Genomic DNA, 27,155 nt, shown 5'->3' with positions numbered 1-27,155 from the left:
TGGCTCCTTTTTCTCTGTCCGTCTGATGTGGTAGCCATCATAACGCTCAGGGCTTTCCTGCAGCCATCCCGGAGCTCTGTACAAAGGAGATGGCTTTTTACGCGCTTGAGCTGCTGGAGGTCACACAGTGGGTCAGGAATAGAATCCAGGCGTTCTGACCTGCAATCTCGTGTCCTGGCCACTAGACTACACTCTGGCCACTACAGAGTGACAGCCCCTGAGCCAGAAAGGCTCATTAAGGGCCACCCATGACCCCCTGCAACCGTAGGCGGCTTGTTGGCCTCCAGCTGCCTGTTCGGGCTGATCAGGGGCTGAGAAGTCTGCTAAAGCCAGTGGGAGGGGGGTTGGGGGCAGTGAGGAACACCTGAGACCCATACAAGTGGCCCCAAAGAGCATAATGTTTGCAGGACCTGAGGGTGGGGGGCGGACCCAGTGCGTGTCTTAAGAGCAGGAGACTGTTGCCCACTGACTTGGCAGGCCTCCTGCCCAGAACTCCTAGGAGCAGCTGTTCCCTTCAGCTCTTCCAGGGGCAGTTGTCCGCTAATGGCTGATTTGAAGGATTCCAGCAGTACATCGTTGTAGTTACGGATGTGACTGCATTGTGGTACAAAACCTGTAGAGGAGATACTGGGAAAGCCGTGGCATCCAAAGGCAGATAATCTTCATAAAAATGGATTTTACCCCACCGTATCCCTCCCCCTCCAGTTTCATAGGTATTGCACAGTGTAAAAAATTCAGCTCCTCACAAATGCACTCTAGTGAATGAACTCTCTCTATAAATGTTGATGATTTGTGTTGATGTATGTGTGTGTTGAATTAAAAAAAAAAAAAAGGCAATCAGCTCTGAGATTAAGTAAATTTTTGGAACTGTATTACTAGCAGTCATGCTGCAAAACACTGTAATTAACGTAGGCACATTCTGGGCCAAAGAATAAAACCAAATCTTTGTTGTGTATCAGTGCATAAATCAATTACATTAGAGGGCACAGAGATGGAGATTTAATTTAGAGAAAATTTTTCACCCTGTGGAAACAGGTTGTCAAGAAATTGATAGAATACCAGCCAGGAGTGGATTTGCTATCCAAAGTCCAAATTACAAAGAGATGAAACTGACCTTTCTAAATTGCATTTCCAAGTCTTCTTAAGTGTTGTTGAAGCTGAAGGTGCTTTGCATATTAATACATTTAGGAGTGCTACCTTTCCCATTTTTGTTCATTAAAATGGTGCTGCTTCTGTCTGTTTCAATTGGGATTGAAGTGTAATGAGTTGCTTTTGTCCCCAGCTGTTACATCACTCTGTTTGTGACTAGCATTTATATTGCTTTGGCACAAATGTCTCATACATAGTTACGGAAGGGAGAAATGCTGAACTTTAGGTCATCCTGCAGTTGGAACTCTCAAAGGGGCAAGGGGAATTCTGAAGGTGAAATAACAGTTAGTAACTGCACAACCGTATGCATTTAAAACCGGTGTTCGTTTTCATCTGAATGTTGCGTAGATTCCTGAGCATTTCCTATTCAATGAAACATGCACCACTGTCTGTGAGGCTTGGCGGGGTTTTAAATTGTGCGTTTGTGCCATTCTGAGACCTTCCCCAATGTGCTTGCATTTATTTTCTCTGTTTGGTGCACTGTGTTCAGATTCCAGGAAAAAGGAAAAATGACACCCAGATTATACATCAAGATTAGGTGTCTAGGATTGAAAGGTCTATTCTTTAATGTCACATGGCTGCTTTTTTAAAGGGCTAATGTCGGGTTGGGTTTTTTAATTAAACATTGACATGGGGTTCTGAAGCTAGTTGTGTGTGGCGAGTTGTGTGTGGCATCGCTTGGTGATTTTGTTTATTTCACAACATCTCGTTTTTATTTATTGAATTTTAAAATTGCATTGGGTGCACTGTACCGGGAGACTCTGGCTCTATGCCTACAAGTTCCAATAATGTTTCCATATTTGGCAAGAACAATCTGCAAACTACTCTCTCTGTCGTTGCCAAGTGAACATGAAATGTGATGAAAACCAGTCTTGTCATCCTAACTTCACTCAAATGTCATTGAGTAATGACACCATAAACTGCCCCCCACCCCCAGTGTCTCTCTTTTGTGCCACAGGAAAGTCGTCCATGTCCAATCGGTTTGGAGTGGGGGAGGATATTTAGCCAGTGTTGGGGGGGATTTGGACTTTTTATTGTCCTCCCTCTTGGGGGAGGAATCCGTAGCAAGCTTTGAGCCAGCTCCTTCACCATGCTGCCAGCAGCTCCCAGCCCAGTGGGGGCTGGGCCTGGAATGCACTGCAGGTCCCTGAATGGTGGTTGGCTCTTTGGGAGCCATAGCCAGCGGGTGTGCATTAGAGCTCCCTAGACACCAGCTCCCCAACATCTGTCCTTGCCCCCGGGGATACAGCAGAGAACCCGCCCTTCTGGGTTTTCCTCAGCAGAGTGAAATAAAGCAGAATCGTGTTGCTGTCCTGGCTTCCTTCTCTCCACATCTACAGCATCAAGTGAAGCTCGACAGGGCAGCCAAGAACACTCACTCAAACACAGACAGGACTAGGGCCCTTGCACAGGGCAGCACCGTAAAACTCGCCTTCTCCAGGTGCAAGGACATGTCAAGGCAGCTACACGTAATCAGGTCAGCCCCTGTGATCTCCAGCATGATTTGCACTTTCAGTTCACTGTAGGCTGACGCTTGAGCAAGGGTCTCCGCTCTCATGTGAGCGCTTTGCTATTTATTGATTGACCCATTTGGAACAAGAACTGGTCTGGTCAGTGACAAATGCACAAGGCTAGATGGGCCGGTCCTGCTGGCACGCAGGGCCCGGGGGAGTAGCAAAGATGAGGAATCCCTTTGCAGCTCTCACCAGAGTGTTTGGAGGGGGGAGGAATTCAAAGGAACCACCCCCCAGGACAGACATTTCAGGGGATCCGCCAGAGCCGTCAGCGCTTCTCAAGCAGTCCCAGGACCCACTCGTCCAGCTCTGGCCCCACTGATGCTGCTGGGGCCAGCAGTGAAAGGGGGCTCCACTCCCCGGTTGGTAACACCTCCAGTGCTTGGCACTCAGCAGCAGGCTCCTGGTAGGGTGGTGGGAGGGAATAATGCAGGGAGAACACCTGTTGCACTCCCTCCTGAAGCACAGATTGCAGACTCCATGAGGTCAGGGGGGACCCACGCTCCAGTTCGTTACATTGTGATAGCACCTACCAGGCCAGGGCCGCACCATGCAAGGTGCTGTACATACAGCTCGATTGTAAGCCCCTTGTGACAGGGTCTTTCATTTATTAACACGCAGGTTTATGAAATATATCCAGATAATAGGGCGTGAAGTTGCTTAGGTTTGCCTTCTTTATGCATCTGGCTCATCTGGGCTCCATCTCCCGAATCCAGTAGCTGAACAGCATCTCGATGAATGGTCTATATTTACATTTGAGCCAAGTCGTAAAGTCGTGGCTGAAGGAGGAGAGCAATACCACACTTCTAATTAGAGAATAAGCCTTTAAAACTCTGTTGAATGCTGTTATGTTTTGGTAACATGGTGGTAACACTTAGGTACAATTTCCAAGAGAGGACCTGGCCCGCAATGGGTATGAACTTCAAAGAAATCGTTCAGGCGGTTTAGTCCACAATACAGATGAGAAGTGACTATTCGGAGGGTGTAGGAGATCTCTTAACACCCAGCGTACAAGTTCTATTTTAGTAAGAGCCACAGTTATCTGTCCATATGTACAAACTCTAATGCAAAGTCCTTCAGCCCGTGGAATTTAGTGTGTGTCTGAGCAGCAGTCAGGTTTACATGACGGGAGCAATTACCATCTAGCAGGGTGCTAATTCATGAACTCAGACTCACATATCAAGATGCTCAGTAAGTTTGTAAAAAAGAAAATCTCTTGTGCAAGTGCCTAAAGTATATGCTTGCTTGATAGATGGCTCCATGTCCCTGGGGTGGATGGGAGGTATTTTCAGAATTAGTACTATGCCAGAACACATGCTCATCTAGTGTTCTACAGGTTTCCAGCCTGACGCCCAGAAGAGAATGGCAGCCCAACCAGGCCTTAACCTCGTCCGCGCACTTGCTTCTCCAATCTTCAGCTTGATCTAAAAGTCCATATTCAGATCCATAACTATTGTATCTATATTCCTTGCTTGCTCGGTGGTCTGTTTCTGACAGTCTTGGGAGTGGGAGTCCCTTGGTAACACCTAGCCCTAAATCCATATTCACCCTGGAGTCAGTATAAGCTTTGATAACTTGTCAGAAGCCAGGCTATTCAGGGTTTAGGCTGATATGCCTTTCAAGCAGTTGCAGTTGGGGCCTCCCCACCTCCCACCCTCCCTGAGACACTGCACTGGCCTCGGTCAAGCATGGAGAATTCAGCCTTTGCCCCAAGCTTCCTGGCTCGTTTGGATTTCAAGCTTATAGCAATGCGCTTATTTTAGCTGGAGATTAGTTTACAAGTCGTCTAAACATTGCAAAAATGTGTCAAACCAGGGCCAGACTGCTCTGTCTGGTGTACACAGGGAGTAATTCCACTTGACGTCATGAGTCACATCCGTGTAAGTCTGGGTGAGAACAGAAGATACCTCTGGCATCTTCTACCAACATGTAGAAAAATATTTACTGAGGGCCTGATCATGCACTCTCAGAAGCATGCATGTAACTCCCCGGGCGCGAGTAGGCTGAGACGATCAATGTGAGCTGAGTTACACACATGCTTAAGGGTTTTCAGGACTCGGCTTGTAGGATAGAAGAGCCCAGATTTTTGGAATCCAGAAACCTTATGTGTATCTGTGAAAGTAGTGAGACCAGAGCTGGGTTTTGGAAATCTTAAATCTCGTTAAAACATTTCCTAAGCCCTTGCAATGTAACTCGGATAGCAAAAGAAAATCTTAGTTCCTTTTCCCTGTACGTTTTGGGAAGAGCTAGGGCATTTTTTATGGTTCTTCAAATAAACATTTTATCCAGAGTGGTTTCTTAATGTGTTCCTACTCCACTTACGATCTAAACAGAAGTGACAGGGCCCCTGCTGTTTGCAGACTGGCTTTCCTCAGAGTACCCTGTCATTTGAAGTTATCCAACAGGCTAACAATCTGGCCCCTCTTTCAAAGCAGCTAATGGAAATCCTTTATGGAGAGCTGAGGCTGACACTGCTATAGCTTTCCCACCTGTTTGATAATGTTGCTGAGGGACATGTTATCAGCCAGCGCTAGAAGAGATGCTGTTAATTGCTCTGTAGAGATAGTCACTGTCAGGTACAGAATGATCTATCACTGTGTCATCTCTTCTTGGAGAACACAGCTGAGCCAAAAACAAAAAAAACCACCCCACATACCAGAAGGTTGATTTCTGTACGCTTCTATTTGAGGATTCGGCACACCAGTTGCTAGAACCATCCGTGGACTGGAATTTCAGTTTCTCAGGAAATTCTGCAATTTTGAAATCTCCCGTGAAACAAAGTGGTTTAAAAAAAAAAAAAAAAAAGGTTTTGTTTCAGTTGTCTGTATAATATGCGGAAAGTTTTTTCAAAATGAAAAATGGAAATAGTCCTTAAATGCTGAAATGGAATGTTTTGACATAATTGAACACTTCATTTTTTAAACGAGACTTCATCAAAATCAGCACATCCCATGGAAAGTTCCAGTTTTGATTAAATGGTATCTTCTGATTTAAAAATAAATGGACAGAATTTTTGACCAGCTCTTTTGACCAGTCACCATAACTTGAATAAGAATTTTTTAAATTATTTTTTCCTTTTTTAAAAAAAAAAATGAGAGAAAAAGAGAGAGAGAGAGAAACAACTCTGACATCTGTCACGTGCTGCCACTTTGAGCAATGCCAAAGCAAAGTAAGATGAAGTGTAGTTTGAGAAGTTGCCTATAAAGAATCCTCCCCCCAACCACTGCCACACCCACAGGCACCCTCTCGCCACAATTAGTTAACTCAGTCTAAGAAAAATGCCTAGGAAACTTTTAATTCAAAGGTTCAGTTTCATGACAGTAGTTTTGCTGCAACATATTTCCCTCAGTGCAGCGTAACTGTATCACAAAAACCATTACATCAATGTAAACAGTTTGGGTCTGAAAGTGTTTAAAAGGCATTTATGGCAATGATTAGTGTCTACAAATATTGACGCTCTGCATTCAAAGCCCAGGGAGATGAATGAAGTAAGAAAAGGAGAAAGAGGTAAATGCTGTATTCAGTGAAGCTTTTGGTTTGCTTCAGTAAAACAGGACCTTGGCGAAGAATAATTGTGCTAATAGACAGTCAGCAAAATGTGATCGTATTTTTAGAAGTCCCTTATTGTACGTAGGCCAAGATTTTCACAAAGACCCAGCAACTTCTGTGGTTATCAGTAGGCATTGCTGGGTGTTCAACACTTAGGCAGATGGTCTGATTTTCAAAAGTGTGGTTTTAAGAGATTATGCCTAGACCCTAGCCCTGTTTTTGAATTTCTTAGGTATAGCGGATGTCAACTTGGCAAGTAGCAATATTGGGAATGAAAAATCCAGAAATATTAAAAATACTAAAAACATACTAAAACTTAGGGATAAATTCTGCTCTTGCTTTTGCAAGTCAATATTTTTTTTGATGCGATTGCAAGGTTGGTTGATAAAGGTAATAGTATTGATGTAATATACCAGGCGGGGCCGAGCTGCGGCTTGCGAGCCACGTGCGGCTCTTCAAGGGGTCAATTGCTGCTTGCGAAGCTTGGGACTTCACCCCCGGGGGTGGGAGAGAGGAAGCGAGCTGGCAGTCACGGCTCCAGCCCCACAGAGGGGCCCCATGGCTCACTGCTTCACCCCCACAGGAGAGGGTGAGCCGGCGCTTGGGGCTTCAGCGGCACATCCTCATTATAATAGGAAATTGAGTCACTTTAGTGCTGTGATCTCCTTGCATGCTGCACACTACAGGCGGTGTTTACTGTTCATAAGTCACACTTGAATAGTTTTAGATTTAAATGTTAACCCTACGTTAATTTTGTGGATGACAGTGACATCTTCAAGAAGATGTAAGAAACGCAAGTATGAAGAAGAAAACTGAAGTTTTCAGCCAGAATGAGAGGAAGATTTTGCATTCACTAGTAAAGATGGCAAACCCCTGTGCCTTATCTGCAATGCATCACACTCTCGCTACAAAGCGAGCAACTTGAAACGACACTACACAACAAATCACAGTAACTTTTCCTCTACATACTGTGACAAAGCCCTGTCCTTGTCTCCGTGGGTCCCACATTTCCTGGCAGATTTTGCTAGCCTCAGAGGCTCACTGTGATCCTCCATGTAGCCCTTCTCTATCTAGAGGCAAGGGTCACCGCCTACTGAGCCATTTTCATCTTAAGCCAGCGAGGGAGGTGAGGAAAAGCTATCCTCCCTTGCACAGTCTCTGTTGTCTCCCAGTCTCAGTGATTAATCGGGGGGGGAGGGAGGAGCCCGGGCCCGCCCTCTAGTCTGGGCTCCAGCCCAGGGACCCTAATAGTATCAGCTATGGTAGCTGACTTTTTAGAAACAGGATGTGTACAATTCCCTGGGCTACTTCCCCACAGCAGCCCCCACTTCCTCAAGATCCACTTTACCCTTACCTCAGGGCCTCTTTCCTTGTGCCTAATATGGTGTGTACTGCTCAGTCTCTCCAACAGCACAGCTTCCTCCTACAGCTCCTGACATGCGCACGCCCACCTGACTAACTGGGAGGCTTTTAACTAGTTTCAGCCAGCCCCTGATTGGCTTCAGGTGTCCCAATCAACCTAGCATCCTCCCTGCCTTCTGGAAAGATCTTAATTGGCCCCAAAAGTCTTAATTGACCTGGAGCAGCTGCCATTTGCTTATTCTGGTAACAGGGATTTGTTTAGCCTGTGGCTAATATATCTCTCCCATTACTTTACTAAAGCCATCTGGCATTGCCCTTCTACAGTACCCTCCTGCATCAGAATTAAGGAAAAACAAGCTAACCACATTAAAATTACACCTCAACAGTCAACAGACAGTACTTTTGGTGTTCAGCAAGGAAGCTGACACAACAACTGAAGCTAGTTTTTTATGGCATGGAATATCGCTCATGCAAAATGTCCATATTGTGATGGTGAATTTGTTAAGAAGAATATTGCAGAAGTGGTTGCCATTTTAGATCCAAATAACACAACATTTCAAAACCTAATACAGAAAATTCTAATTTCACGCCATGCTACAGTGAGGCAGATTTCGCAGATCAGTGCTGATGTTGCAAGAAAGATGCAAAATTATCTAGAGAATTCTCTAGCTTTCAGCCTAAGCTGTCAACAAATCCACAGATATACAAGATAAGCCACAACTAGCAATATTTGTTTGCTATGTGTCCGTGGATGTAATTGTGAAAGAAGAAATGTTGGACTTAGTGGCACTAAAAAAAACAACCCGCGGTGTTGACATGAAGAACGCACGTGACAAAGCATTGACAAATGCCGATGTATCACTGGATAAACTTGTCAGTGTTGCAACGGATGGAGCACCTGCAATGGTGGGGGGGAAAGTAGGCCTTATCGAACTTTTGAAAAGCGATCCCAAATTTCTGGAGTTTCTCCCTGTTCACTGCATCATCCATCGTGAGTATCTCACAGGCAGATACTTCAAGTATGGAAAATGATACGAAAACAGTCCTGGAAATTGTCAATTTCATCCGCTTGAATGGGAAGACTCATCGATAGTTCAAAAGTTTCATTGAAGAGCTGGATCTTGAAGCCAAATGTAACGACGTCTCTTTCTACTATATTGTGAGGCAGTTCTCAACCAGCAATGTCTTAAGTAGGTTTGTGGAACTGTTGGAGCCTATCAATGCTTTCCTTGAAGAAAAGGAAAAGTCCTATCCACAACTGAAAAATGAGCAATGGATGCTGGATCTGATGTTTTTCACTGATCTTATGCAGCATCTGCAAACGCTCAACTTGGCACTCCAAGGTAAGATTATTTCTGACCTTACTCAGATAGCCTTCAGCTTCCAGAACAAGTTAAAGCTTCTGCAAAGAGGCATTGTGTCAAGAGACTTGAACCACTTTTCCCATGTCAAGAGTAGGGTAAACACATTTCCCTGAAATCTAAGTAGAAGATCACTAACTTGAAGAATACAGAGGTAAATTATAAGGACTGATGGATGACTTTCAGGCCAGGTTTGAAGGCTTGTAGAAGCTGAGATCCTCCTTCACTTTCTTGTAAACCCATTCATAGTTGATGTGACCAGTGATGGCTGTCCAATTCCCAAAACTGTGGGTACAGAAACTTCTACTGTAGAAATGGAACTATTGGAACTCCAGGAGGATCAGGCTCTAAAGATGATGCATAAATCACAGTCTATAAGCGAGTTCTGGAAGCAAATGCCAGGAATGAAGTATCCTCAACTCAAAAAGACTAGCATGCGACTCATTTCAATTTTTGGCACAACATACTGCTGTGAATCACTGTAGTCCATGATAAAATTTGTAAAATCGAAACATCGTGCAGTCCTTTCAAATCAATAGCTGACTGAACTCCTCCATACTGCCTTGACAACATATCAACCAGATTTCCAAAGATTTACGACCAGGATGGAGACCCGCAAAGCCTCTAGCTCTAGCAGTAATTAGCCATGATACAGTAAGTAGGATGTTAATATTTTTAAAGATGCATGTGTAAAGGTTGTTTGTGTCTTGTGGCTCTCAAACTTCTGAAGATTATTGTATGCGGCTCAGAGGGTCAGTAAGTTTGGCCACCTCTGTAATATACTTAGACTTGCGGAAGGCATTTGATTTGGTACTGCACAACATTTTGAATTAAAAAAAAAAACAAACTAGAACAATGTAAAATTACCCTGGCACACATTAAATGGATTAAAAACTGGCTAACTGATAGGTCTTGAAATGTAACTGTAAAAGGGGAATCATCATCAAGCTGGACTCTTCAATCTGGCAGAGAAAGGTCTAACACGAACCAATGGCTGGAAATTGAAGCTTGACAAATTCAGAATGGAAATAAGGCATCATTTTTTAGGAATGAGGGTAATTAACCACTGGAACAATTTACCAAGGGTTGTGGCAGATTCTCCATCCCTGACCGTTTTTAAATCAAGGTGGGATGTTTTTCTAAAAGCTCTGCTCTAGGAGTTATTGTGGGGCAGGTCTCTAGCCTGTGCAATGCAGGAGATCAAACTAGATGGTCACAATAGTCCCTTCTGGCCTTGTCATCTATGAATTCCTGTTTGGTCCAATGGCACCTGAGTAACCCAAAGCAGGACGTGGGGCCCAGGTTATTGCAGCCACATTATATAGCCTGTATGTATTCTACGAATGCTCCATGAGTGCAAGACCAGCACGAGGACGCCTATGTAATGGTACCATTGCTGTGGCGGGTGGGCATGGGGCAGAGAGGCCATGCACACACACTGTAAACCATAGCATACGGCTCCACAGCAGCTGTATGCTGGGTGGATCCACTGGCTGTGAGCTGTGCCGCTGTGAGCTGTAGCTGCTCCTGCAGCAGCAGCCGTGGTGGGGTTGCGTGGGCTGCACCCCGCGCTCTACTCTGGGCATGCTGCCCCCTCCCCCCCCGAGGTCATCTAGTCCAACCCCCTGCTCAAAGCAGGACCAACCCCAACTAAATCATCCCAGCCAGGGCTTGGTCAAGCTGGGCTTTAAAAACCTGTAAGGATGGAGATTCCACCACCTCCCTAGGTAATGCATTCCAGTGCTTCACCACCCTCCTCGTGAAATACACCTAGACCTCCCCCACTGCAACTTGAGACCATTGCTCCTTGTTCTGTCATCTGCCACCACTGAGAACAGTCTAGAACCATCCTCTCTGGAACCCCCTTTCAGGTAGTCGAAGGCTGCTATCAAATCCCCCCTCACTCTTCTCTTCTGCAGACTAAATAATCCCAGTTCCCCCAGCCTCTCCTCATAAGTCATGTGCTCCAGCCCCTAATCATTTTTGTTGCCCTCCGCTGGACACTTTCCAATTTTTCCACATCCTTCCTGTGGTGTGGGACCCAAAACTGAACACAATACTCCAGATGAGGCCTCACCAATGCTGAATAGAGGGGAATGATCACATCCCTCGATCTGCTGGCCTCGGATAACAGCACTGTGTGCAATTGACTACATGCATTCTGCCCACCTCTGTTGTTATCTGCCTAATTGTCACTGATTTCTTTGGGAGTTAAGTGCCTGAAAACCTGTTGAGGATCTGGGTCTTAGTCACTTGCCCCTCTTTGATTTTTGGGCACAGCACAATGGGGGAGAGAAACTTAAAAAGTGACTGTAAAACCACGCGGCCTGGCAGGAGCAGGCTCGGGATCTGTAGCTACTTAGCAAAGACCTCGGTAACAAATGTGTCAAGAGGCCCTGAACATTATGGGGCTGGGAGGGGGAACAAACTCCCATCAAACGTGCTTGAGGGTGCTGCATTTAAACAGCCATAGCTTTCAAAGTACTACACCAGGGATTGGCAATCTTTGGCACGCTGCCTACCAGGGTAAGCCCCCTGGCAGTCAGCACGTCCCTCGGCCCGCGCCGCTTCCTGCAGCCACCATTGGCCTGGAGCGGTGAACCGCGGCCAGTGGGAGCTGCGATCAGCCGAACCTGCGGACGCAGCAGGTAAACAAACCGGCCCGGCCCGCCAGGGGGCTTACCCTGGCGGGCCGCGTGCCAAAGATCGCCATTCCCTGTACCACACTGATTGTTTTCTCACCCTTATGCAGGATGGTGAAAAACGTCATCCAGTATTTCTAGTTGCAGCCAGCATGAGCACAATTATTGTGACTGGAGCACAGACAAAGTGGGAAGGGGCTGGGGAGGAGTCAGGCTCTCATGCTGACGTTACAGGGAAAAAATGCTTAAACCAACTTATCTCCAGCTTTCCAAAACCTTTTGCCTTGCGGCTGCATTTGAGCCCAGAACAACGTCCAGACCCAAAAAATTGGAGAGAATTATGAACAAGTGAAAAAAGTGGGCTGGAATGGAATGTTGAACCCAGCCGTAAGGATGCGGTCACTGCAGTTGGCTACAAATAGTCAGTGAAATGGAACTAACAAAGTGATGCCCGCTCTTAATTTTAAATATTCCCCAGCGGTTGCTCAGTGGCGCAATGAGTTAATGTAGTCGCCTTCCAGCTACAAAGACCTGGATTTAAGTTACAACTTGGGCTTTCAGGTGGAGTGGGTGTTTAGCAATTTCATCAGAGTTCCTAGTGAATCTGTCTCCATGTTGTATATCACCATGCAGCTTTGTACACGTGGCAGGATCTTCACAGGAGACTGGGGACAGACATGGGGGGGGGGGGGGGGGGTTGCAGATCAGGGTTGAGGGTCAGTGGCGGAGCTGTGTGATGAAGTGTATCTCCCACCACTCTGCTCCGATACTCTTCATAAACCAGCGGTAAAACAAACGATAGCACATTTAAAGTCAGGACGGTCTCTCTTCTTTCAGCTAATTGAAGGCCGTTCTTTTCAGGGCCTTCGCTGTGTCCTTATGCTAAGCACAGCGTTGCTGAAGAAATGTAAATTCAGGGTAATAAATGGATTGAGGAGACGGAAGTGTCAACGTGGAGACAGGTGGGAAATGGGTTAGGAGAGCTGCTGATTTCCAGCACTTTTCCCAAGATGGAAGTCTATTGTTTTGAAGTCTATTGTCTATTGTGAAGGTAACCAGATGTTTTGGTGATGGGGTGTCTCAGAACAATCACGCTGATACCAGTGAGAGCAAAGGTGGCCCAGAAGCAATTCCTCACCTGGGTAGCCTGTTGCTAATGAAAGTTTTTTGGTCCTGTCTCTCTGCCTAGTAACATGGGGTGCTCTGTGGACAATGCTGTTAGGGATTTCAGGACTGGTTGTAATTTGCTAGGCGTGGTGGAGTCAAGCATTCACAAACTGTGCATTAGTCTCATGCAGGCAGCCGTCTGTGGGCAGTTCGATGGAGCCAGTGGTGAGCATGGGCTGCGTTTCCCTCCCACTAGAACGGATTTGTCCATGCTACCTGTTGCAAGGAGGAGGGGCCATCCAGTGAGGATGTGATGAGGGCAATGATTGAGCCTTCAGGGCCCGATCCTGCTGTCGGTAAGGTCTGTCACTGAGTGCAGGACCAGGCTCCTCAGAATTACGGTACAAACTGAGGAAAGGCGTGTGTTCAGCAGAGGCCTGGGAGCCATGATTTGATGCGGAAATCTGTTCTATTCCACTTGGCTTGGAAATTGGTGGTGCTGATTCTCCGTGTTCTCCCGGTCAGAGGAGCAGAGGCTGACAGTGCCGGGATTCCCGTAATAGGGTCACAATCACCAGCACACGCGGGCAGCTGCTCCGCCTGCAATCACACACGTACTGTATGCAAGTGTTTTTAAGTCATTTTATCCTGAAGAGAAGCGATTTAACATAAGTTACTCTGCATTCTTCATGAAATATGCATTAAGCAATTACAGCTGAAAGGAAGAGGGATAGGGCAGGCATACTTGCTGCAGGCAATGTGTCCCAGCAGCTGCAAAGACGTGTAATGTATTATTAAATACCTTGATTATTAGGAGGGGGACCGTTCCTATTATTAGGGTCTGTCTAGGCAATAGTATTTAATAATCCTCTAGATCCGAAATTGCTTTTTGTTATGCTAATGAACAGTGTTAGCATAGATATGAATGGCATTCTGTATTATTTGAAAGCTTTGGTGCATTAATTAGGCAAGTCACCTGCTGGGAGGGCTGTGTATTTGTGGCTTGCTCCTTCAGCTTGTTTTATCAAAGAAGAAGAAAATGACCTAAGCACTCTGCTCTTTTGGAGAAACAGGGTTGCTGTTTCTGGCTTCTTTAGCATTGTTGTAAACTGATGGTGTCATTACAGTGCTATTAAAAGAAGCTATGTTTCCGTGGGTTTGTAATCAAGGGAAAAACCAGCTGCAGAAATCTGACTTTGCCCTCAAGTGAGGGTCCCTGGTATGTAGGGTGGTACCGGAGAATGCCACCATTATGCCGCAATTGGTCTCCTTCTGAACAAAAGATTGGCAGCAGGTGCCAGTCAGAAGTAAATCTTTCTGACGCCATGGCCCGTGGCACAGCTCACCTCTGCTGCCGTCTGCCTGGTAGCTCTCTCCCAGCCTTCTGTCCCGTTCCCCAGCCAGCCAGACCCTGCTGGTCCAGGCCTGGTCTGACCGGCTGGTCTGTAGTTGACAGGAAATGTAACAACCATGAAAAATTAGCAGAAGGTCTGCAATGAGCCCAAAGTAGATGTGGTCCTTCGCTGAGCATTGTCTTTGGGGTCAGGCTGGGCCTTAAGCATAGGCACCGCGAGAGGCTGCTTGGGGGCCTGCTCCTTTGGAGCGGATGCACACCCAGCAGTTCATGGACATCCTTCCTCCTTTTGCACAGGAGGAAAAGCGGTTCATTGCCAGACTCTCCAGCCCGTGCCTTGGACCCCACTGTGCTGTGCTGAGGCCCTGGAGGGCTCGAAGTGGAAGCAGTAAGGGAAGTTGTCAATCTGAGTCCTGTATTTCCTGACCCCTGTGGCTATCGCATGGCCACTTGGTCGACACCCTGTCATGTGTGCTTGGCCCAGCTCTTTCTGTTCTCCATCCTCCTCCAGAGCCACCCTGTCACGGACACACACAGGCTGAGGCCTGTCTCCTCCCTCGACCCACACAACTCAAACCCACTGCTGCTGCTGCCTCCCCCCAATGCGAGAGTTCACACGCATCCAGGGTCTTCCCATCTCCCACCGACTCCATAGGGACATAAGACTGGACAAGATCTCCTGGGTCATCGGGTCCAATCCCTGCTATCGCAGGCAGCCCCTCATATAATCCCCACAACAAACATATCCAGCTCCACCTTAAAGCTAGTGAGATTGCCTGCCCCCCATCGTTCCAGAGCTTCGCCGCTCTGGTGGTTAGACACCTGCTTCTCATTTCCAGTCTGTATTTACTGCTGGCCGGTTCGTACCCCCTATGCCATGGCAGGCCCCCTCTCCGCTCCACTTTAAATGCCACTCTTAGGGGTGCTCTGACCACGTAAGCTGCTCTTGGAAGCCCTCCATTAGCTCAGTACCTCACACCCAATCTTTGTTCTGGCTTTTAAGGCTCTCCCAGCTCTGCTCCTGCCACAGTATCCCATGGCATAACCCCCATCTCCAGTCCACCGGGGACACGCGCCCCAGACCCTCAACCTGCAGAGGTCCCTGCGCTACCCCCTGCCCAGCGTCGCCCTCCCTGAATGGATCTGCAGGGCCATTGCCCTCCCGTCGCTGGGTGCGGGGCCGGAGCTGGGTGCAGGTATGCAGATTCCGGTTTAATGGAGGCCAGTGCTGCCAGTTAGCAATCTGGCAGCCAGCTCCATTGAGCTCCTTGGTTCATTACACTCCTCTTGTGACTTTCTGGCCCCTGGTGTGAACTGGCTCGGGCAGGCTCGTGCCGCTGGAGCAGGGCACGGAGAAGAGTGTGTACGCGCCAGAGAACAGGCTCCATCACACCAAATGCGTGGCTGGGTGCTTGGAGCTGGGCAGTGAATTGTCTAGCCAGCATGTTCCATACAGCCTCGGCGTCTCCCATCTCTCGGGCTCTCTGAAAGGACCTGGCTTTGTTTCACCAGTCATTGCATTGGGTCTGTTATAACGACCGAGTTCATTCAAGGTGAAATGTCAAGAAAATGGGGAGGGAGGACAGCGCTTTCCCCGCTGCTCCCTCTCCCGTGGGGTGGGTGTGGAGAGCTCTCTGCCTGTTTATCTGCCTTATCCCCAGTGCACTGCTGTGTGGCATGGCACTTGCTCAGCGTCCCATGGAGTGAGCGCTAGGCAGGGCATGGAGAGGAAAGGAGTGTCGCTGTTGGGCCGCTCCTTTGCTCTGAGCAAATGTTAAGGACGCTCGTTCAGTGTGTCACCATCGACTCATGCGGGCGCTAAGGGACTGGATAAACCCTTTGCTCCGAGCAGTCCAGCCATGTCCCTGTGAGCCAGATGCCGGCTGCAGACACCAGCACACTGAGAAAGAGAACAATTATTGGCTGTCTTAGGAGTACCCTGCTAGCCTCAAAAAGGTCCCCCAGAAGTGTCCCAGCCTGGGATTTTGAAAATGCGGTAATGTGTTGTCCTAGTGCAGAAGCAAATTGTCTTGTGAATAGGGTCAGTTGGTTGCTGTGAGGACACTAACTGTTCTGGGGTGACTTCAGAGTATTGAGCATTCTGCTGGGAACATGAAGAATAATATTAACACCTCTTTCTTCCTTAATATTATTAAAAGTAGCACATCACTCCACTTTTCTTGCCTGAGCAATAGACCTGAAGACATTTAACAGCCTGCTCTCCAGTTCAGGCCAGATTCTTTAAATTCATATGCACAAATTTCTCTGATCCTGCTAATTTAATGGCAGACTTGTAAGCCATTTACCAGCAAAGGAAATCCACAATGAGCTGAAGGGAAGGGAACAATATATCTCCTCATAAGAACGTATTTAGAGATGTTACCCTTGGCTTGCAGGAAATCATTTAGAGAGCAATTAAATTTCAAAAGAGAATCATTCCTGTAAAAAATGGAAATTTAAATCAAGATTTGAAGCTTGCAAAGCTGTAATTACAGGGCCTGCAGTGATTTCTGCTCAACAGAGAAGGGTCATTTAATCAGAGAATTGCCTCAACAAATCTGGAAAAGCTGAGCTTTCGTCTCTTCCCTAGGAGATGCTGTTTCTAGCACATGGAAAGAGAGAGCTTTTCCAAACGCTGTTTTCACAGAAGGGTGACAGGTTGTTTTTTGCTATAAATTAAACGTCGATCTTACTCGTAAAGTAATGCTGCATCCTAGTGGAAGCCGCTGTGGCAAGATGGTCCTAAGGAAGCAATGCTAGCCACGCCACCACTTGATTCCTTTTGCACCATGTCTCGCAGCCAGTGCCTGTTGTTTTTATGTCGTCCCCGACCCCCACTCCCCGCAGGGATCCAAGATACGCTGAGTGGGCGTGTGCAGTGCTTTGTTCTCAGTCCTGGAGTCCGCAGGTGGTGATGACAGCCGCTGCCCTGTGTGCCAGGTGGTGAGGCCTGTGGCCCTGTCCTGCCCTTGCTGCTGTTCAGAGCAGAACAGAGCCCTGTGGTGCCCAGGGCCTGGAGTCCAGGGGTGGCTCCTCCGGGTTTGTGTCCCTAGCACGGCAGCTCTGCGCCAGGCGGGTGGGGTGTGGGTTGGCGGCTGCTCTTGATGCTTAGCAGCTCGAGCAGTTGCCGTGGAACTGACTTGCCTCTTGCATGGACGGCCTCCGGGTCATTGCATTTGCCTGTAGTTTGATGCCCGTGGAAACGAGGGACGCGGCTCGCTACATACAGCCACTGTGTCCTGTGCAGTTAGGCCACCCCTGCCCTTCTGGGACAATGCGCCAGGCAGACTAGCCAGGGCAGCTCTGAGATGTGCCCCCCTCCCTATTCACCAGAGGGGATGTTGCAGTTTGATTCCTCCCCCCACTGTGCCCCTCCCCTCAAGAAGGGGAATTAAGGCTCATCGATACAGCTGGGAGCCCGAGCAGGAAGCCAGGGCCAGAAAACACTTTATACGGCACCTCCAAAGCAAATCCCTGCACTCCTTGGGCTCGCTCAGGGCCGGGTGGCGAGATGGCTTTGGGCAGGAGCGCAGGGGCACAGGAGAAGCTGCCTGCCCATGCACCGCTGCCAGGACTCACTGCTGCCCCTCCCAGGAGCCAGCTGTGAAGAGAGGGCCAGGAGAGGCAGGGCCACAGCGGCACCGCCCCATCCTGGCTGGCACACAAGTGGGGGTGCTGTTCCCATCCCTCGACCGTGCCCAAGGAGCTGCACTGGCAGAATTCTGGCTCCTTGTCCTACCCCTCTTGCCACATTAGCTGCCGGAGACAGTCACCTGGTGGGGAAGGCAGTCCCACACCACCCCCTGTGCAGGGCTGTGGCCAGAAAGCCCTGGTCCAGCCCGTAACTCGCCTCTGTCCTTGTCAAGGCTGAGGGAAAGGCGGGGCCCTGCCGTGCTGGGAGGATCCGGCTGGGCTCAGGAGCAGAGGGGCTTGCTCTGTCTGCAGCAGTCCCTGTGCAGGTGCTCCGAGGGTTGGACTCCGTGGGGCTTTGGGCCCTCAGCAGCAGGAATCCAGCCGCCTGCTGATTCGAAGGATATTGCTGGACCCCTCTCGGAAGGGGTTTTGCACAGGTGCCTGTTACCTGCTGGTGGGGGTGGGGGCTGCATGGGGTTGGGAGCCGGAAAGCTGCAGCCCGACTCCTCTGCAGCACCTGAGACCCCCAGGTACTGCCCCAGGGAGAGTTCAGCGACCTCCCCAGCCCTCTTGCAGGGGCTGACTGAGCAGGGCCTCGCGTTCATTTAAAAGGCTGAAATGTGTCACTTCTCCAGGCCAGGGCCCTTGGCTTTTCCCGGCCCGAGTCCCTAGCTAGTCGCAGCAGGGAGCTGGCGATGCTTAGCTGCCCTGGAAGGGGCCACCAGCTGTTCTCGGGCTGCCCCGCCCCAGTGCAGCTTCGGCACCCCAAAGACCAGACCATGGCCTTGCTGGGATCCCTGGGGAAGGAAAGGGCTCAAACCCCAGAAGTTTCTGGGAATGAAGGCTCAAAGCCATTGAAAGGGCCCGTTATCTCTGGGGCCTGCCGGGCACCGCTCCATGTGGGCGAGCGTCAGCACAGAGCCAGGGGTCCCTGCTGGCATGGACCGGCTGTCTGTGCTGGTGCAGGGAAGACCTCGCTCGCCGCCGTGAGCTGCTAGCACGGGACGAAAGGCTGGCCTGACCGGTCTGTGCGGGTGGGCTTTTGTCTCGCTGTTCTTACGCAGCCAGCGGCATGTCGCCAGCAAAGAGGAGCCGCATTTGGATGCCGACCCTTTAATTGTGTCCGCGGGTGGGGGTTGTGCAGGTTCTAACACCCTCTCCTTTGTTTCCTTCACAGGAGCAGTCAAGGCTTTATGCACATGAAACTGGCAAAAACCAAAGAGAAATACATCCTGGGTCAGAACAGCCCCCCGTTTGACAGCGTTCCGGAAGTCATCCACTACTATACCACCAAAAAACTGCCCATCAAGGGCGCAGAACACTTGTCCCTGCTTTACCCTGTAGCTGTCCGGACCCTATAACGCTCCAATCTCACTCCTTCCTGTGGATGGGAGGTGACGGGCAAGCAACGAAGCAGGAATTACTGCTGCATCGATGACCAGAACTCAGAAACTCGAGGTTGAAATGGAGATGTCCTGCCTTTCATTTCTGATGTGTGCTGGCTGTCTGAAAACTGTTAGACAGTCCTGTGTGTATGGTACTCTTGCACTACTGTGTTTCTATTTCCATGTGAGGAGAACAGAGAGCCTTCCTGGGGGATGTTTCTGTGAATGAAAAATTGTTTCCAAATCCAAAGAACTGCTGTCAAGGGTGAATAAAGCAAACCTCTTCCTTCGGTCAGGAAACTCTAAGGATATTTGTTCTTTCACTCTCCTGACTTAATACCGGTGTATGATCAAATAATCTTCCACCGGTGACATGCTGTCCTTAACAGACAATGAAATGGATGCAGATTCTTTCAGGGCTCAAGGAGAAATCGGCACATGACTGGCTTAACATGCAAGTCCTTATAGCTCTGCCCACTCACCCCATGTTAGTGTCTCTCTTCATGCACTGTCTGTCAGGATGATCCAAACACAGGAGTCTTTTGTCTCGCACAGTGTGACTAGGAGATCTTAATGAGTAATTTTACAATAGCAAAATGTGCTTGATTATTTATGAATAGGGTATGTAATTAAAATAGTGGTTTAATATATATTTTTTATCCTTTTTTGGTACATTAATAAATCTCTGAGGGTTACTGTGTTCATTTTGCAAGTGTCATTCCGAGATCAAGGCAGGCAGTTGATTCGCATTGTCCGCTCTGCCAGTGCAGCGTGCGGTGATGTGTCAGCCGTGGGAGTACGTCATCTGAATGTGCCCACGTGCTGGGTTTCAGACCTTAAAAGGCTGTCAGAGGCCACGCTTCTTGTGTCCATTTTATCTGGGCAAATAATAGTCCCACTGGGGCAACTGACCCACGGCATCCAACATCCTTTCCACCTCCGGCATGGAAGAGCATGTGATGAATGGGTTTTCCAGCTCTCCAAGAGATGCACAGTGTAGGAGAATGCGGCACTGCATGTTACAGGGAATTCTCGAAACTTTCATGCGAAGAGCCTGGTGCCCCTGCATCTGAAAATATTATGGTCACTGGTATTTCCTCCCCCAGCAGAATATCCAGAGTCACGGAGTCTGAGGCCAGAAGCGACCACCAGATCATCCTGTCTAAGCTTCTGTACATCACAGGTCGCCTACACACTAAACCCAGAGACGGAAATGAGACCAAGGTCTTGCAGCCCCCCCGCCCCTGGAAACGAGACTATTACATGCTACAGGCACAGTGCAGGAGGGACCAAGGGGCACCGGTTTCCTGGGAGGGAAATTATTAAGTGAGAGATACCCAAAGGAGCCTGGCGCGTGACCCCCACCCACGCGCTGCAGAGGAAGGCAAAATCCCCCCAAGGTCACTGCCAATCTGACCTGGGGGAAATTCCTGCCCGAGTCCCCACATGGTGATCAGTTAGACCCTGAGCACATGGGCAAGAACCAGCCAGCTGAGCTCCTGAGAGAGAGATTGCTCGGTGCCACCTCCAAGCCTGGTCCACCCCGCCCAGTGTCCCATCTCCAGCTGTGGCCATCCTTGATGCTTCAGAGGAAGGAGATCCAAAAACCTCCCCCAATCCCGAATACGCTGTGGGGGGAGGAATCCCTTCCTGACCGCTGCAGGTGGCCAGCTGAAGCCCTGAAGCATGAGCTTTAGGGACATAAGATGGAAGTGAGCCCAAGGGCTGTTGAGCCCTGACCTCTGCCATCACAAGCAACCCTGTCGTACCCCATCTGTGCGTAGCTGTATCTCATTACTGTCAGATGCAGAAGATGTACTACCTCCACAGTGCAAACGCAGCGGCCTCCCCAACTCAAGAGATGGCTGGCACGCTCTTTGTACGCCTGCTGAATAGGATAACTGACAAACTGTGTTTGCACGTGAATGCTGGAACTGGTGAAATCCAGTAGCCAGGTAGTCCTGATCCTGGTCTGTCATCACCTCGCCGTCTAGAACACTGTGTATTTATACGTCAGTGACTGGCGCGGAGATGTGGTTACTTGCAGTTTACAGACTTTACAGACTGCAATAAGGCTGTGAAAATGTCTGTTATTTAATTCACCTTTCTCTCCACCTCTCTCCCCCTCATACATGCTTTGAAATAAGTGCTGATTGAGAAGTGTAATGGGATAATCATTACTCTAATGCCTGTAAAATACTGCTTCATTGTACTGTATAATGTGAAAAGAACCTCCAGGATGTTCCATAATGATGTTTCCAGATTGATAGTATGCATTTCGCTGCCTGGTTTTTTTTAACCCTGTCTGTTCCAGATATGAATTGGGTATAGGGAATTCCAGCATTAGTTCGAACAAGTCTGTGAGCTGGTTGTTAATACCAAGGATAGCTCTGTATTATACCGTGGTCAGCTCATGGATGTTCCAGCTGAATCTGCATTGCAGGAGGGTGGCTATGGTTTCCTTACCCTTGAAGTGAGGGTTGTGTGGTGGTCTTTACAAATGGCTGAACTTACCCTACAGGTTCCGTGTTTATCTGCTCCTCAGTGACTCCCCCAGGACACAGGCAGGCAGTGGGATCCCAGATGTTACTTCTCAGATACGGGGATGTGGGGGCCACTTTTGGTTTAACATTGGGGCAGATGGGGCCGGAGAGAGCTTGTGACTTGGGCTACATGGGTCCCAGCGCATATAAATAAGGACACTTCCTTCCTCCCTGGAGCAGGCCAGAGGTGAATTCCTAACCCCCACTCCCTGTTCCTCCAGAGCAAGGAGGAACCCTGGGAAGGGTGTGTCTGAATCCCCCTTGCCCCAGCCCCAAGGCATAACCTTAGCCTAGCCTTCCCCAGTGATCCAAACTTCCAAGCTGCCCTTTTCGCATCTTCAGGTGCATTTTGTTTTTATTCTGTAACTTGTCTGTCCGTGGTTTTGCGGTGGAATAATCATTTTAGATCCCTATGTCTTCACCACAATGAAGTGCAAAGACCAGGAGTCAGTTAACGGAGAGCCTAGCCAGGCTTTTATGAGCCGGGGGGGAATTATCAAGTAGGGTTTTGTACAAGGGCCGGATCCAAATGCCATTGACGTCGGTGGGAGTGACGTCCATGACCTGTGGGTCTGGGCCGACGTGATTAAGGCAGTCAGATCAAACCCCTACAGCCATGTGTGTAGCACGTAATACAACTCTGAGGAACAACCTGAGGCCTGGGCTACCTTAGAAAATTAGGTCGGTTTAACTACATCAGCCCGGGGTGTGAGTAAACCACCCCCCCGGAGCGGCATGGTTAAGCTGAGCTTAGCCCCCATGTAGGCAGTGCTAGGTTGACCTCGCTGCCAGCTCTGAGAGGCGGGTCACCTACGCTGCTGGGAGAGCCCCTCCTGTTGGCGTAGGTATTGCTGTACTGAAGTGCTCCTGGAGCATGTAGGTGTAGACAAGCCCTGAGTTTGGGAAAGGAAAGAGTCTCTCCAACCAGTGTTTTCTAATGGCGGGGGTGGGGGGGGAGCTTTTGAAAAAATAAATTGCTCAGTAACCGCGGCATAAATAAAACCAGGAGTTTGTTTGCACTGTAATGTTGTCTTTGTTTATTTAAGTGATTGTGTGATATTTTTCCAGTTTAAAAAAAAAAAAAAGAAAGAAAGAAACCCTTTGTAACGTACAGTGAAAATGTGGTCTGTTGCAGTTTGTGATATTGCTTATGGCTGAGAGAACAAGTAGCAATCATGCCTGTAAAGTCCATTAAAAGTTTATTTTAAAAAATTATAAACCTCTCCCTTTTCTTCCTCTAATTGTGGAGGTTTCCTCTTTGTCAGCATGTATTCAGATTTTCATGAACAGTGAACAATGGAAGCTATTCTTCTCTTGGAAAGCCACTTGCATTCAGGTTTCTTGGGTTTTGTAAGGCTGGCGTGTCTGCAGCGTGCAGTGAAAATAATTATTATGCCATATTCTATTTAGTCCACATTCTGCCAGGCATCTCAGCCCTATTCAATATTCTGCCTTGCCAACTACCTTCAGTTGTTTCATTACCCCCAGAAATTCCCCCCTTTGCAGAGGGTACAGCACAAGATCTAGGGAAGTGGTGCCCAAACTTTTCATGGTGCGCTCCCCCACCCCCTTACCAGTAGTGGAATCTGCCCTTGACCCCCCTTCCCCCATTGGCTCAGCAGAGGAGCTTGAGCTGGGAGCAGAACTGGGGCAGGGAAGGTGCTGGGGCTAGAGGAAAGGAGGATGGAGCAGGGGGCAGAGTGGAGCTGCAGCTGGGGTCAAAGCGGGGCTGGTTGGGGCTCCCTCCTTGCCCCCTATGGGGGCTGGCCCAGATCCTGCCATGCACCCCTCCAACATTCCTCCGTGCCCCCCCCAGGAGGTTGCACCCCACGGTTTGGGGACCACCGGTCTAGGGCATCATTTCGATTCCTCAAGGCATCACTTTAACCCCGTGGTGTACATGCAAGGAGACCCATGCCCTGTAAGTGTGTGTGTTGGGAGACCCAATCTTCTCTCTCGTTACACTGTCTTCCCTGTGTTACTGCCCTTCAGCACGGTTACTCTCCGCTGTATAAAGCAGCAGGGTAAAAGTGATCGAACTCCGGACCATCGTGGTGCAGCTTGCGTGGAGTTGATGGTTGTGGTTGTAGAACCTGCACTCTGTTGCTCCTGAAGGGTTTTTCCACATTGTGCAGCATTTGCCTTAGTTTGCAGCTGATTAAAATGAAAATAAATGATTATCAGATACCTCTGGGGCGAAAGGATGGATAGGCTTGTTCTTCTGGAAGGAACCAAAAGCAGAATCAATTACCCAGCAGGGGTCTGCTTTGGCATTGATATAAAGAAAAGAAACTGCACTGAATTCAGTCAATTAATATTCCTACCTGTTTGTTGTTGTTCTTCATTTCAATCTGAACTCAGGCAGGTTCTTGCCATCTGGCGGCTAGTGGGACTTTCTGTGTCCCGTGAGGTGGTGCTCTCGCTGTGGCTCCACCCAGCCATGCCAAGAACCTCAGTACCCGTGGCCCCTTTGCTGAAATCAGTCCCAGAAGGTGCAGGTTCTGAATGGGCCCAAGTTCCCAGCAATTGTCATGACTTTGGCTGCCCAATCTAGACCACGAGTGGCTGCTTTCAGAGGTGCTGAGCACACCAGCTCCCAGCGACTGTGGTTGGGGCTGCGGGAACTCAGCAATGCTTTAAAGTGGGCCACCCAAAATAAGAGAGCAGTTCCGAAACGGGGCTTCGGCACCTTGACTTCTCTTTCTCAGCAGAATAAGGGGCAAGGCTTATGGCAGGGCCGTGCGAGGAGCCTGCAAGCCCACGGGGGCTAACTGAGAGATTCCTACTGCCTTGGAGACTGGTCCAATGGCCACTCCATTGACTTCCCGGGGGCTGGAGCAGATGCCCACTGCTGAGCAAAGGGAGCGCACAGTGGGTGGTGTGTGACTGTCTCTGCACGCAGGCACAAACAATGGCTCTAGTGGGGGAGAATCAGGTCATCCCCTTCTGTGCTGCCCATGATGCCTTTCATGGGCCCCGATGTCGCTGCCAGGAACGCAGCCCCACCAAGCAAGATGCAGATCTTAGGGGTTCTTAATGCAGGCTGCCATTTCCTCACTGTAGCTTCCTTTCGTGCACGGGAACCCACTGTGAAAATGGGCTTGAAGTGAAATGGCCCATCCTGGCTGTCTGCACCGTCTGAACTGGAGTTAATGCAGCGAGGAGAACAAGTGGGCCTGACGGCAGCAAGTCCCGTTAGAGAACGGTGGATTGTAACTTTCTAAGCACGTTCTAAATCAAATCCCGGACATGAGGCTTGATGATGGGGTAAACTCTTGGCAGTGTTAGTCTGTGGGAGTTCTGCCATTGACTTCAGTGGGGCCAGGATTTCACCCATAATTATCACTAATTAACATATCACACCTTGTCATAAATCTAAAGGGAAGGGTAAACCCCTTTAAAATCCCTCCTGGCCAGAGGAAAAATCCTCTCACCTGTAAAGGGTTAAGAAGCTAAAGGTAACCTCGCTGGCACCTGACCAAAATGACCAATGAGGAGACAAAAGCTGGGAGGAGGGAGAGAAACAAAGGGTCTGTGTCCGTCTATATGCTGCTTTTGCTGGGGATAGAACAGGAATGGAGTCTTAGAACTTTTAGTAAGTAATCTAGCTAGGTATGTGTTAGATTATGATTTCTTTAAATGGCTGAGAAAGGAATTGTGCTGAATAGAATGACTATTTCTGTCTGTGTGTCTTTTTTGTAACTTAAGGTTTTGCCTAGAGGGATTCTCTATGTTTTGAATCTAATTACCCTGTAAGGTATCTACCATCCTGATTTTACAGAGGTGATTCCTTTACCTCTATTTACTTCTATTTCTATTAAAAGTCTTCTTGTAAGAAAACGGAATGCTTTTTCATTGTTCTCAGATCCAAGGGTTTGGGTCTGTGGTCACCTATGCAAATTGGTGAGGATTTTTACCAAACCTTTCCCAGGAAGTGGGGTGCAAGGGTTGGGAGGATTTTGGGGGGAAAGACGTGTCCAAACTACGTTTCCCAGTAAACCCAGTTAGAGTTTGGTGGTGGCAGTGGATATTCCAAGGACAAAGGATAAAATTAATTTGTACCTTGGGGAAGTTTTAACGTAAGCTGGTAAAAGTAAGCTTAGGAGGTTTTCATGCAGGTCCCCACATCTGTACCCTAGAGTTCAGAGTGGGGGAGGAACCTTGACAACCTTCACTTTTAAAAATTCACTTTTTTTCCTATAGGTGAATACGCTGTCGGGAGCCTGGTCTGTGGATGGGAATTGCTCCTTGTAGGGGAGTGTTCTGGACTGAGGATAGAAAAAGAGGCCACCATTGGCTGGTTAAAGCACATGATGGTGCAGGTTAGGCAGTTCTTCACACTCCCAGCATTCTCTCTCGCACAGGGGTGTAAATCAGGAGGAGGGACTTGGCTGCGATGAGAGGGAGAGAAGGAACGGCCTGCGAAGTGCCCCCCAAGCTGGCAGCTGGAGCGGGCAGAGGCAATTTGGTGGGTATGGGATTTTAGTGGCTTAAGACATCTACCAAACGGCGGGAGAAGGACCCAGACAAGGTCCCGGAGCAGAGTGGAAGAGCTGTGGCTGCCAATCGGATTGGGACAGGACAGGGAAGGAGGGGACAGTGGGCACTGGAGTCTCCTTGGGCACATGACAAGAGTGCCTGACCTTCGCTACCCTCCTCCTCCTCCTCCTCCTGTCTCTTGGGCCATCCCCGCTTTGCTTCTCACTGGTGGCCTGGAGCTCTTAGGGCAGGGAATGGGGCTCTGGTACCTCACCCGAGGGTGCCCAGCAGCTGGCAGTTCTCAGCCAGCCGGTGATGGACAGCAGGAGGCTACCCGGTGCCACCAGCTCCTAGCCCCTTGGCGTGTGACTAACCACTGGGTTGGGGAGCGGCGGGGTTGCATTGCCTCACCCCATGGCTCCAGCATGGGTTACTGGAGCCCCAGTGCGTGCCTGGCTCTGGGCTCTGTTGTGTGTGTACCTGTCTTTGCCTTCTCCGCACGGCGATCGCGCCCTTCTGCTTTGGCCACGGAGCTGCCCCTGCTCAGCGACAGGTGAGCCCTGCGCTGCGGATAGGCCCAGCAATGGCAGTCGGGAGTGGAGCTGGAGGAAGTGCAGAGTCCTCGGGCCATCGGTGACTGGCAGACACGCTGCGGGTTTGCCAGCTGGTGTCCCGGCTCCTCCCGGCCCAGGACTAGTTCAAGGGCTGGGGATTCTGAGCATCACCCCTCTCTTCCGGGCGGCAGGTATAACGCACACACCTGGACCACGGTGATCATGCACTGTCTGTAACTGACCGAGAGACCTCACACAACAAGGGCTGGCTGACCGTTATTTGGGGAGGTGGAGGTGGGAACGTTTTCAGAAGAACGACTAAGAGTTTTGTTTTCATTCAAAATTGTTCACTCCCCCTCCCCCGCCCTCTTGCTTTTTTGTCTTCCACTAGAAAAGTGTGATTTTTAAACCATTGGTTGTTTCCATTGGTAAAGCGGGAGCAGTGAGCGGGAAGGGGAATCTTTTTCTAGTAAGGATGAAAGGGAGAACAGTAAAAAATCGGCGAGGAAGTGCAAATTCTCCT

At 49.1% G+C, this 27,155-nt stretch overlaps 1 protein-coding gene across 1 annotated transcript in view; it reads left to right on the top strand.

Annotated features, from left to right (window-relative positions):
* SHB (SH2 domain containing adaptor protein B) overlaps nucleotides 1-22,814 on the top strand; it is a 140,732-nt gene extending 117,918 nt beyond the window's left edge. Inside the window, exon 6 of the mRNA XM_037902176.2 lies at nucleotides 18,849-22,814. Within this exon, the coding sequence (XP_037758104.1) occupies nucleotides 18,849-19,032 (184 nt within the window). The 3' untranslated portion in view covers nucleotides 19,033-22,814. The remainder of the gene's footprint in view (nucleotides 1-18,848) is intronic.
* Nucleotides 22,815-27,155: the final 4,341 nt, after the last annotated feature.

Source organism: Chelonia mydas, chromosome 5 (assembly GCF_015237465.2).
Source record: "Chelonia mydas isolate rCheMyd1 chromosome 5, rCheMyd1.pri.v2, whole genome shotgun sequence".
Lineage (NCBI taxonomy): Eukaryota > Metazoa > Chordata > Testudines > Cheloniidae > Chelonia > Chelonia mydas.
The sequence above is the reverse complement of the archived record's forward strand: the minus strand, read 5'-3'. Positions and strand labels throughout refer to the sequence as shown.